Here is a 13,551-nt window from a genome sequence, read left to right on the forward strand (position 1 = left end):
TAGCACTCGGGTTTTCAGCATACGTATCCCTGGTTATGATTTGCACTTTATTGTATGTCACTCTGGATAAGAGTGTCAGCCAAATGACTGTAATCTAATGTGTAACCACCACATATGGCACCAACAATTATCCCATGGTCAAAGTCACATTTCTTCTGTAACTGAACCTCTTGACTATGTCTGCATGGTTTTATGCATTGAGTTGCTGCCACATGATTGGCTGATTGGATGTTTGCATTAACAAGCTGGTGTGCAAGTGGTGTATATTTTAAATATATATTGTTGACTGTCATTGACACAAGTGTATTTAACAGTACATCGGCTAATCGCTAATATACTAGAAGACCTCAATAAAAAATAGTTGGCAAGTTCAATTGTGAAATTTGAAGTCCCGGAAGGTAGCATTGTGCAGGTTTGTAGCATTTACTATGTCACTGGGTTGGTTGGGTGCCTCTATTTAATCAACATTTGTCCTTAACTGAGTTTGGTGTGTTCATTTTTGTAATGACTTCATTCACTAAACAATGTTTGCTAATAACTGAATGTTTGTTAATGACTGAATCTCAGCCAATGTGTGTCCCTTCAAGCTAAGATCAGAAATGCTAAAACAATGGCTACTTATAAAGAAAACAATTGAAGATGTCAATAATTTTTTTTTGTTATTTTTGTGAGTCTCAATTAAGACACAATCTAACCATATGTAGAATCATGTTTAATTAAATTGGGAGAGGCCTGTCTCAAGATTTTCTTTTTATGGCAAAATTCATGTTTAAATAATATAATGATGTCATTTCTCATACAGTATATGGATTACTTTAGTGCATAAACCCTTCACAATTAGACAATTTCCTGCATTCAGGAGCATGCTTTTATTTGGTGTTCTTCAAATCCTAAAGTTCAGTTACTGACCCCATTCCCCTTAAAAACCTGTTATTCTGCCCAATAGCCACTTATGAGCGACCAATCAGATTCAGCTGGATTCATTCCACACAATCAGGACATAACAAGACAAGTACTTGTGACAGGGTTTTACTTCAGCAAAGTATTTAACAATGTGAAAATAATGGTGTTTGCATTGAGCTTTGGACCTTGAGCTCAGGAGAATGCCTGCAAGGGATTACAGTCTGCACTGAGCAAACAGCAGTGACTCTGGGCCCTGATTGGCTCTCTTACTCTTCCTGCTCCTCTCCATGTGTGATGATGTAACAAAGGGACTTGTAATCCAGGTTCCCTGATTGGTCAATGGTGGAAGACTGAAACATCTGCTTTACCTGCAGTCAGCCACAGAAAAAATGGTAAGGGTGGGATCACAGTTCATTACAGTCATAAGGAATGAATACAAGCTTGTGGGCCTACCTCTTCTGCTGTGAACTTGTCTGCCTGTGTCATCAGAACACGTTGTAATCTACAAGAAGGAAAACACATTTTCGACAGGAATTTAAGATCAGTAGTACACTTTATGGAAGTTTTATGTGAAGAAAGTCATGTGAGGTAAAATATATGTGTGTGTGTATGATAACAATAATTGTGTCATTTTTGTTTTGATTTTCTGAAGTTTAATTGTGCGATTAGATGAACTTACTCATCTTTGTGAATATGCCCCTTGCCATCAGGATCAAACATTTTAAAGGCATTTAAAATGGTTTCCTCTGGGTCCGTGCCTACACACAAATGAACAATTTTGTATTTAGTACCCACAATCATAACAGATGTTTAAAGGTCTTTACAAACTAAATCACATGTGCTACCTAAACCTTGTTTACAGCTACCAATGACTTAATTCTGGTTATTTATCAAACTAAATCAAATTCATATAGCAAACTAAACAGGGTAGGTGATTTGCAAAAGCGTTCCCGGGGCAACAAAGGGTGTCCTGTACATAAGTCACCATTTCTGGTTGAAATACGGAACATCCCAGCTAATCTACAAACAGTTTGCGACCCAAAATGCATTTAAAGCAAAAGAGCAGTACCATGTAGCTTTTCTCCAAACAGATTAAGGAACATAGTGAAGTTTATGGGGCCGGTGGCTTCCTTTAGCATTTCCTCCAGCTCGTTCTCTTTCACATTCAGTTTACCTAAACAAATGCATATCAGTTAGCACTGTTGGAACAGCAGACTCATCTGAACAGAGACACACACTCACACACAGTAAAATACACACCCAGAGAGGCATATGTGTCCTTCAGGTCTTCCTTATCGATGAACCCATCCCTGTTCTGATCAATGAGAGTGAAAGCCTGAATATAAGACAGAGTGGTGGGGAGAAAGAGAACAAGAGAATGTATTAGTTGTCAGTCTTTTGTATGGTGAGGGCTCCTTATAAGCCCCATAGGGTTTATATTACTTCACCAACACATTCTGTTTTTGTTGCATTTCTAAGCTATCCATATTCTCTTCAGTTCAAATAAATAAATAGGGCAAAACTTAAAAGATCTTACAACCTATTTCGTTACATCTCTATACTTACTGCAGTTATGACAAACCTTTGATGAACCACAAATTGTATTACACAATTTTACTTTAGCTGTAACTGTGTAACTGTGCCAGTTGCTTACTGATCGCATTGCTGTAGCACAGCTGTGTTTCCCTGATAAGTTAATTGCTCAAACACGAACCAGGATTTTTTTTGTCATTGCTGGCCCTGCTCACCTCCTTGAACTCCTGGATCTGCGTTTGCTCAAACATGGAGAAGACATTGGAGGAGGCTCTCTGTGCCCTCTTGGCTCCTCCTTCCTTCTTCTTGGTCTTTCTGCTGGCCTGAAATGGATTTGGTTTGAGAATAGGTTTGCGGTAAATAAATAAGTATTTCTTGTAAGTATTTCAGTCATAAGTGCGTAGAGCATTATCTGAGAATTAGAAGGTCCTATCTGTGTTCTGTAAAATGCCTGCTATATAAATCTACCTATGAACTTAGAATGGAAACGGTGGAGGTGTAGGGTTCTTTGCATATGGCACATCTATAAACCACACAGGACATGCAAAATACATATATGCGAATTTCAAAAACATGTTTTAAATACTACAATTCCATAGCAGAAGGATTGAGGGAAATACAGATAAGAGTACTGAACATTTTCCAAGTATGTTACTCAATCCAAGACTGATCAAGATGGCCATAAGTAGAGTACAAAATGGTGAGAAGTTCACAAATTGTAGGAAGCCATGTCTGAGAGAAAATGAAAATGAAATGAAGTGTCCCCCAATTCCCCTAGTTACAATGGCAATTATTTACAATGAAAGTAATTTTGCTGGGATGTCTCCAAATGCAGAGGCATGTTAAAACAAGAAGCTTTCTTTCAATATCTATCTCAGCACTAGCACATTAAGAATAGTACCCATTCAGAAGATGGAAAAGTTACACATATGAGTAAATATTTGGGTTTCCAATATTTCCAGGTTCTATCCTCTTTAACTGATATACCCACACACCAATCCTCAAACTGCCAAACTCATAAAAAGACGCTGGTAATACTCACCATGTTTCACTGGTGCTGATACTCCTCCACAAGAATGCGCCCGAAGAACTTGGAGGAAGACAGCTTAAATACGACAGCTGTCTGTAACAGAAACGCGGCTGGCGTGAAGCAGATCCCAAGGGGGACACCCTGATCCGACAGGGACCCCCAGCCCAGGCAAAACCCTCCATACATGGGCAAGTCATTAGGCGAGGTCCAGGCCTCTCCAGAGGCCTGGCAACTGCTGCTCATATTGAAAACCTTTTAAAGGATTTGCACATTGCCACACATGGCTGGAGACAGACAAGCTAAATTTAATGGAGGATCTGATTTTGTACTGCATTCACTTAATGTGTTTTCCTTTAATAGAACTGTTAAAAGAGGTGGTTATTGTGACTTTATTTGCTCCACTAACAAGTGAAGTGTGGTATACACTAAGATAACTGACTTTCAAAAATGTGTAATTAAAATTTTTAATTACATTAATATATGGGGATAACCTAATATATTGCAGTGATGGTCAGTACAATCTGAATTGTGTGAATGAAAGTTGTGTGATTTAATTCACGGCATTCATAATGAGCAGATGTTCAGAAAGGGAAACTTGAAAATACATGTTTCACCAAAGCTGTTGCACATTGATGGGAAAAAGCTGCCATGTTACTAAACTGTATGAACCGCATAAAGCAGCATAAAAATGGCTCCCGTGGCCCAGATATTTTCATTTGGCTCCAAAGTTGAGTCACCTCTGTCTGCCTAGAGACTGGAATTGGGAGAGGATGAAGTCCCAGTGCAGGCTAAAATTACCCCCCATAATCTGAAGCAAACCCAAGAGAGCGGGCAGTTGAGTTACTCAAACTTCATCTCGAAAAGGCATCTCGGACCTCCCAGGTGTCTGGTGGACAGGCACATGGGGGTGGACAGTTACGGTACCATACATCATTGCAATAATTGCATAAATCTGAGATCCATTTTCAGAAATAATAAGAAACAATATCCCTAGTTGTTGAATTAAATATAAATAATTTGATGCATTTGTATGAAATTTCAGGTTCTTTTTTTTAATGATCAACATTCATTGGTAGATAGAAGAGACCAGTTGGTCAAATGAACTTTTGTGCTTTTCAAAACCCTGATAACAGTTCTCAAATTAATTATAATAAAATTTACTTGGTAACATATGTTTGAATAAATGGTGCTGTATACAGTCCCCTCAAAAGTATTGGATAGTAATAAAGTTTTGCGTAGCCACGCCTGTATTTTCACTCGGCCTACATGGGCAGGTGGCTTCGTCGCAAAGCGTACGCCTAAGGGAGATAATATTCTATGTTTCTAAATCATTTCACATTTCACTAGTGCAGTGGCAAGGTCGGCGGTTCGAACCCCGGTGTAGCTGCGATAAGATCCGCATAGCTGTTGGGCCCTTGGGGGATGCCCTTAACACCCCATTGCTCCAGGGCTGTTCCCTGCTTAGTCTAATCAGGACTTGTCGGTCGCTTTGGATAAAAGCGTCTGCTAAATAACAAATGATTATTTATTTATAGCTTGCATTGTAGCAACTAGACCTAACATCCTCAGAATGACCTACACAGTGGCACGGCGTCATTTTGTTGGGAATGTTAAATAAACCAAAAGAAAGAAGAAGAAAAAACGTGAAACAGCAAAGTTGGGTGAATTTTGTAACTTTGAGTTTCATAAGGCAAGTATATTTCTCGAGTTATCAAAATACATTAGTTGTATTGTAGACTGGTTTCCGGTTTCATTTTGTCTTTGAACCTGTAGGTACAACACACATCGCGATAGAAACACACATCAGGACATGTAGGTCTCTTTGGATAAAAGCGTCTGCTAAATAACAAATGATTATTTATTTATTTATAGCTAGCATTGTGGCAACTCAACCTAACATCCTCAGGATGGCCTACACAGTGGCACGGTGTTATTTTGTTGGGAATGTAAGGTATATTTCTCGAGTTATCAAAATACATTAGTTGTATTGTAGACTGGTTTTATTTTGTCTTTGAACCTGTAGGTACACGGCACATCCCGATAGAAACACACATCAGGACTTGTCGGTAGCTTTGGATAAAAGCGTCATTCTCAGGATGGCCTACACAGTGGCACGGTGTTATTTTGTTGGGATTGTAAGGTATATTTCTCGACTTATCAAAATACATTAGTTGTGTTGTAGACTGGTTTTATTTACACATCAGGACTTGTCGGTAGCTTTGGATAAAAGCGTCATCTTCAGGATGGCCTACACAGTGGCACGTGTTATTTTGTTGGGAATGTCTGTCCTCCAGGGTCCTCGTCGCACTTGTCCCTGTGTTCGATTTGCACTTCATTGTGCGTCGCTCTGGATAAGAGCGTCTACTAAATGCCTGTAATGTAATGTAATGTAATGTGAAAAAGAAAGAACGGGAAACCGCAATGTTGTGTGAATTCGGTTGGGTGAAACATTCGCAGCATTGAAAACCATTCGCGTTTTTTCCCCTTAAAATAGTTCTGAATGAAGATCAGGTATATAATTCCGAGTACAGTAAAAAATAAAACAAAAAAGGAACTTTGTACATGGGGTATATTCCAGATGTCTCATTAAAAATGCATGTCTTACGAAATTTAAAACGAAATTAGATTGAAGGCTTCACAATAGCCCACAGTCTTGTCCCGGAGGCTAGAACCTAAAGGCATATGGTGATGCAGCGTCTTTTGGTTATTACTGCTCTAGCCTTTGGAATAGCCTGCCGATGGGTCTTCGCGACTCCAAATCCGTAGACATTTTAAAAAGAAGTCGTAAGACACACCCTGTTGTAGTTCTGTCTGTAACGTGGTACACAAATAAAGTTTTGCGTAGCCACGCCTGTATTTGCACTCGGCCTACACGGGCAGGTGGCTTCGTCGCCTACGGGAGATAATATTGTATTTTTCCAAATAGTTTCACTTTTTTCAGTTCGGCGCAATATGGACGCGTGCTCACATAAAACAGTGCTACTGCGGCCGAACGTCTCTCGGGTAAGGTTGCCTGCTGTAGGCCGTCCGCATATCACGTTAACTTGGTGTAGAATCAACATCAACTTGTTCGCTTGCTAGCTAACGACTCGTGGCCATAGTCCTTCGCCTCCGCGTCGTACAGTAACCCCCTTGTTAACAAGATTATTCCTGATACACGTCGTAAATACAGTCGTGTAGGCTATTTATTGCATTTTCTGGAAGGCTTGGCTGCTGTGCGAGGATTATCCAGCTACTGAGCAAACTGTTTCCACGTGCTAGGCCGGCTATAGCTAGCTCGTTTGCTACCTTGGCGAGGCGATGTAATTTAGTGCTCCGGTGCCTCGCTTATTGTATGTGTCTGGCCATTTTGCATGCTTAGAGATTGGGGAAGTATATGAGAAGCACCGTACGTGGCACAGGTAAAGACAATTGTCACAACATTTTCAGAGGCCTTGTTGGAAAACGTGGTATTTCCCCCACGTAGGCCCCGTGCCCAGCGGACGCCAAAAGTAGCAGTGTTGAGTTAGCCTACACCACAGAAGTAAATAATTGTGTGCCATAGTGATTAGCTAACGAAAACGACAACGCAGAAGAACCACTCAGCTTGCTTTGGTTGGATATACACACACGGCAGTCTGCTGAGTGGTCAAAGAGGGAATGCTGCTTTCCACGTTTGTTTTGAGCAAACACTCGTGTTTCGAAGAACTCGTTTCCTCCGCGTTTTCGTCCTTTTTAGTGAATTTCGAGTGCTTACTCTAAATTAACTTTTGATGAATTGCCTTGAAGTTTCTGTTATAGTGTAAAGTACCTTTCGGGCGTACTGTATATCGTATTAAAAACCATGCAGTGTTTTTTTGTTTTTTTCTCAAGTGTCTCTATTAATTGTATGTAAATGATGTTCTTCCCATAGACTGTATAAAAGTAAGGCTCTTCCGTGCATGCACCGTCTTTTTGACGGTTTTCCCTTTTCTAGCTGGAGAGCCCTTGTGAAAGGAATGAGACGACTGACCTCTGGTGGCAATTACTAGCAATGTACGGGGAAATCCGGAAGTATTTGAATTTGAAGATGGCGGGCTCCTTGTTTACTTTTCTTCAGATTTTACCTTTTGCTGTCAGATGGCCTGACCTTACCTATACCTAGTAATACTATTGTTTTGTTGTTGTGTTTTTTCTGTCTTTCAGTGTGTGATGAATCTTTCAAGCATGTTCAGCTGATGGTGACTGAGATGAGGACAGCATGCAGCGGACAGGCTGGAGGTGGTGACAGTGCAGTTCTTTGTGAGGGTGCAGCCAATAGCAGTATCGAGGCAGTCGGCTGCATAACTCGGCAGCGCACATCCGTGGACTCCATTTGCCTGCCTCGGAGGGACATTGATGTCTAAATGCGTTCAGCTCAACATCAGAGGTTGTGTTTGATAAACCTCCTGATGCAGATTTGTCTTGTTTGTAAGTACTGCCAGTTTAGGCTGTCCTTACGAGGCACACATGCTTGCTATGCATGCTTTCGCACTCAGTCCATGACTGCGAACCATGGCCAGAACCCGCCCCTTAAGTAGCACAGGCTCAGGTAGGTCTCTTGTGCTCGCTCCGGCAGCACATATACTAAAATTGGAACGATACAGAGAAGATTAGCATGGCCCCTGCGCAAGGATGACACGCAAATTCGTGAAGCGTTCCATATTTTTAACCTTACCTGCGCACCAGTTGATATTTTCATGCCTAACCTGAGCTCTGGGTAACATTTTTTGTGAAGCGGTGCATATTTTGTGCCTTGCCTGAGGTCCAGGTAACATTTTTTGGTGATTCTGTGCCTTACCTGAGCTCCAGGGCTTTGTGATTTTTGTAAAACAAAGTTCTATTTTAATTTATACAAGCTGCTGTCCGGGTGTACCTAATAAAGTGGTCACTGTCCACTAACTGCTCGAGGGCAGAGGCTATTGTGACGTTACAGGAAATGGGTGGGCTAAATATTCGCATTTACAGGCTGGTGTACAGGTGTACCTAATAAAGTGGTCACTGACTGAACCGCTAGAGGGCAACGGCTGTTGTGATATCACAGGCTACTGTAACGTCACGGCAAATTGGTGGTCTAAGTATTTGTATTTACGAGTGTAGAGATAAACCTAATAAAGTGAAACTCCGTCCTATTTTAAAAATAGAATCTCCATCTCCGTCGACCTTTTTTTTTTTTTAGAAATAAAATATCCATCTCGGTCCTATTTTAAAGAGTAGAACAGGTTCTCTGTATTGTTCCCATTTCAACGAGTAGAACAGGCCACTGAGGTGACTCGTCTTTGAAAAAGGCTTCATACGCCAGCGGACAAGTGCCTGGACATGGGTGGATGCTCTGCGTGAGGTGTGGTATGCTTCTGTGGCCCACTGGTGGGCCAGTAGCTGGCCATCTTCCCTCTGATCAAATAAACCCCAATTTCAAAGAGCAAGGGCTCATTTTTGGATGGTTGTTTGCTTTAGACTTGCAACTTGGCACTTTTTCCCCCCTCCGTTGATTGATGCAAATGCTTCTTTGTGCACTGCACACCACCTTGAGTGTATATTGTAAATAAAACTTTAAATGAGACGAATCGCTGTTGTCTGTTACTCTGACGACACTGAGTATCACGAGGGTATTTCCTAATATTTTGTGACTGTTCATATATCCAGGTCTAGCAAACTCGAATTCAGTTCTTGAGAATGTTTTGCTACTCATTGTCCAATTTCATTTCTTTTCCAGGCAGAAATTGTATTTGATAGTACAAAATACAGAAAGGGAGCACCGTCGTGATTTTTAAAAATGATTATATTAATAATAATGATAATACAAATATGGCACAACTCGTTCACAGCAGAACATGGAGAAATGTCATGAGTACAAGAGATGGACGTGAATGGGGACCTACTTGTTGCTGCAACTAAATTCGGCAATTGTTCCAACAGTAGATAATAAACTGCCATCAAACAAAACAAGGACTGATTTGCACGTCCTCAAACTTAAACTGGAGCTATGCTGACGCCTAGTGTTAAAGCTGAGCGTTTTTCTGCTATTCAATATGTATGGAAATATATTTTTCACTGGCTTCTAGAGTGACTGCTATCGCGGTCACATGAGAATGATCACTGGTCTGATATTTTAATCACATAAATAAGTAGAATAAATAGAGCATGCCCATGGGAGGCATGTGTCCTGGTCCAAGCTGATGTCCTGCAGCGCCCGGCCCGTCTGCGACTGAGGTTCCCTGCAATGTGAGGCTGTGCACACAGGAAAAACATGCTTATCACAAGAGTTATGAACATGCTATGTGACACAGTATTAAAAAATAATAATAATAATAATAATAATAATAATAATAATAATAATAATTTAACTTCACAGGAGCTACCAAGATGTAGTAGTTGATAGACCTAACCACAGCTAGCTAGCTACACTATACCACTGAAATGACTCACTTTTTTAAACATTTCGACAGAAATTATTAAACTGGGGGAGTAATTAAGCTACATTATTCGTATTGTCACACACTGAATCGAGGTATGGAGGTAGGTAGGTAGATAGCCAAGCAGCTATCCGCCTTGCAAGCCAGAGAATATTACGTTTTATAATTAAAACGAAATGTGCGACATGCCAGCTTTGTCTTACGATATATTTCTAATGTAAAAATACATACATGATGTGTTTATACACCTGGAAAGTTCATTCATTCATTCATTCTGTGTATTAACAGCAACGATAACCGTATTGAACAGCGCGAAAGCCAACTAGCTAGCCTGCTCTGACCATCGTTAACATGAAAATATAAATGATTCTTCTGATTTTAATATAAATTTCATTAGAAAACGCATTGAAAGCTTACCTTTCACCGATGCGGGAGCAATGGCCGACGCGCCGATTTGAGTCAAAACGGAGAAATTGTGAATTTGGAACAAACACGTGTTCAATTTGGAACAAATCCGGCCAAGTGATTGGCTGAGCCGCTTTGTCAATGTTGGTGAAAGTTGTAAATTGGAACAAGGCACGGCCTCTGATTGGCTCCAATATTGGAACATTGGAACAGAGAAGATCGGTAAAGTGGCAAATTCACGCTTTCGCACGATCTTCTCTGTTCCAATGTTCCAATATGTTCCAAACTGGAGCCAATCAGAGGCCGCCCCTTGTTCCAAATTCCAACTTTTACCAACTTTTACAAAGTGGCTCAGCCAATTAGACGACCAGGCTTGTTCCAAATGCAAACACGTGTTTGTTCCAAACGTGTTCCAGTCTTCCTCCGCTTTGACTCAAATCGGCGCCTCGGCCATTGCTCCTGGATCAGTAAAATTAAGCTTTCAATGCGTTTTCTAGTGAAATTTATATTAAAATCAGAAGAATAATTTATATTTTCATGTTAACGATGGTCAGAGCAGGCTAGCTAGTTGGCTTTCGCGCTGTTCAATACGTTTATCGTTACTGTTAATACACAGAATGAATGAATGAATGAACTTTCCAGGTGTATAAACACATCATGTATGCATTTTTACATTAGAAATATATCGTAAGACAAAGCTGGCATGTCGCACATTTCGTTTTAATTATAAAACGTAATATTCTCTGGCTTTCAAGGCGGATAGCTGCTTGGCTATCTACCTACCTACCTCCATACCTCGATTCAGTGTGTGACAATACGAATAATGTAGCTTAATTACTCCCCCAGTTTAATAATTTCTGTCGAAATGTTTAAAAAAGTGAGTCATTTCAGTGGTATAGTGTAGCTAGCTAGCTGTGGTTAGGTCTATCAACTACTACATCTTGGTAGCTCCTGTGAAGTTAAATTATTATTATTATTATTATTATTATTATTATTATTATTATTATTTTATTTTATTTTTTTAAATACTGTGTCACATAGCATGTTCATAACTCTTGTGATAAGCATGTTTTTCCTGTGTGCACAGCCTCACATTGCAGGGAACCTCAGTCGCAGACGGGCCGGGCGCTGCAGGACATCAGCTTGGACCATGACACATGCCTCCCATGGGCATGCTCTATTTATTCTACTTATTTATGTGATTAAAATATCAGACCAGTGATAATTCTCATGTGACCGCGATAGCAATCACTCTAGAAGTCAGTGAAAAATCTATTTTCATACATATTGAATAGCTCAGCTTTAACACTAGGCGTCAGCTAGCTCCAGTTTGAGGACGTGCAAATCAGTCCTTGTTTTGTTTGATGGCAGTTTATTATCGAACAATTTACGTCCACCTGTTGTACTCATGACATTTCTCCATGTTCTGCTGTGAACGAGTTGTGCCATATTTGTATTATCATTATTATTAGTAGTAGTATTATTTTTAAAAATCACAAAAAAAAACAAAAAAACAAGAGTGGTGCTCCCTTTCTGCATTTTGTACTGTCAAATAAAATTTCTGCCTGGAAAAGAAATGAAATTGGACAATGAGTAGCAAAACATTCTCAAAAACTGAATTCGAGTTTGCTAGACCTGGATATATGAACAGTCACAGAATATTAGGAAATACCCTCATGATCCTCAGTGTCGTCAGAGTAACAGACAACAGCGATTAGTCTCATTTAAAGTTTTATTTACAATATACACTCAAGGTGGTATGCAGTGCACAAAGAAGCATTTGCATCAATCAACGGAGGGGAAAAAAGTGCCTAGTTGCAAGTCTAAACCAAATAACCATCCAAAAATGAGCCCTTGCTCTTTGAAATTGGGGTTTATTTGATCAGAGGGAAGATGGCCAGCTACTGGCCCACCAGTGGGCCACAGAAGCATACCACACCTCACGCAGAGCATCCACCCATGTCCAGGCACTTGCCCGCTGGCGTATGAAGCCTTTTTCAAAGACGAGTCACCTCAGTGGCCTGTTCTACTTCTTAAAATGGGAACAATAGAGAGAACCTGTTCTACTCTTTAAAATAGGACCGAGATGGATATTTTATTTGAAAAAAAAAAGGTCGGAGATGGAGATTTTATTTTAAAATAGGACGGAGTTTCACTTTATTAGGTTTATCTATACACTCGTAAATACAAATACCGTAAATCCTCAAATTGTGTCCGGGGTCTTTTATTTACTTAGGCTGCACAAAGCACAGGCCTTTATTTGGGGCATGCTTGTATTCGATTCAGGACTTTATTTCTTATTAGGCTTCTGTTGTAGAATTTTATTCTTAGAAATAAAGTAAAAAGCTACACTTAAAGTGGGCCAACACTGTTCAACACTTCCTGTAACCGTTCAGAAATCAATTAGTGTAGGCTAATCAGGAAACACTGTTTGGCAAGTCATATTGTCAGTCTTAACAGATTTAGTTTATTGCAAATATTCTCAAACACAATTTTTTATTGTGAGACATGCGTTTCGTTTGGAGCAGCATACCGGTAGGCTATCAAAAGATTTTCGCTTTGGTTTGGGATTTAATTTACTTTTGGACTGTTTGATTCTATTGCTAAATGTTGGGACTGATGGGCACTGAAATCTGGGGGGTATTTGATGGTTCACTGTTAAGTTTTATGTAGTTGAAAGAGTGTCGGGATTTCCACCCGTCTGTTTATTGCGAGCCAAGGCAGCCGCTTTCATTCATTCATTGAACGTGCGCTGTGCTGTAAATACAGTGGTGTGAAAAAGTGTTTGCCCCCTTCCTGGTTTCATATTTTTTTGCATGTTTGTCACACTTAAATGTTTCAGATCATCAAACAAATTTAAATATTAGTCAAAGACAACACAAGTAAACACAAAATGCAGTTTTTAAATGAAGGTTTTTATTATTAAGGGAGAAAAAAAATCCAAACCTACATGGCCCTGTGTGAAAAAGTGATTGCCCCCCCTGTTAAAACATAACTGTGGTTTATCAAATCGGAGTTCCAATTTCTCTAGCCACACCCAGGCCTGATTACTGCCACACCTGTTCTCAATCAAGAAATCACTTAAATGCCGGACCTGCCTGACAAAGTGAAGTAGACCAAATGATCCTCAAAATCTAGACATCATTCCGAGATCTGAAGAAATTCAGGAACAAATGAAAAAAAGTAATTGAGATCTATCAGTCTGGAAAAGGTTATAAAGCCATTTCTAAGCTTTGGGACTCATCCAAGAGGTCACAAAAGACCCCA

The 13,551-nt window shown here is 40.0% G+C and overlaps 1 protein-coding gene and 1 non-coding gene across 3 annotated transcripts; one reads left to right on the forward strand and one right to left on the reverse strand.

The window, feature by feature from the left end:
- Positions 1–1,071: 1,071 nt before the first annotated feature.
- LOC133141853 (myosin light chain 5-like) lies at positions 1,072–8,335 on the reverse strand. Of its 2 annotated transcripts, XM_061262645.1 has the most exons (8): positions 8,265–8,335; positions 3,479–3,559; positions 2,652–2,759; positions 2,164–2,239; positions 1,973–2,077; positions 1,583–1,661; positions 1,357–1,405; positions 1,072–1,271 (listed from the first exon to the last, which is right to left on the reverse strand). In XM_061262645.1, exons 2-8 carry the CDS (start codon positions 3,479–3,481, stop codon positions 1,170–1,172), a joined length of 522 nt encoding a protein of 173 aa, XP_061118629.1. In that variant the 5' UTR covers positions 3,482–3,559; positions 8,265–8,335; the 3' UTR covers positions 1,072–1,169. The 2 variants fall into 2 exon arrangements, with proteins under 2 accessions (XP_061118629.1, XP_061118628.1); XM_061262644.1 differs by lacking the exon at positions 8,265–8,335 and having other exon boundaries at positions 3,479–3,576.
- Positions 8,027–8,133, forward strand: LOC133106121 (U6 spliceosomal RNA). Its single transcript, XR_009704294.1, has one exon. It is a non-coding gene; the product is annotated as a U6 spliceosomal RNA (small nuclear RNA).
- Positions 8,336–13,551: the final 5,216 nt, after the last annotated feature.

Source organism: Conger conger, chromosome 12 (genome assembly GCF_963514075.1).
Source record: "Conger conger chromosome 12, fConCon1.1, whole genome shotgun sequence".
In the NCBI taxonomy this organism is placed as follows: domain Eukaryota; kingdom Metazoa; phylum Chordata; class Actinopteri; order Anguilliformes; family Congridae; genus Conger; species Conger conger.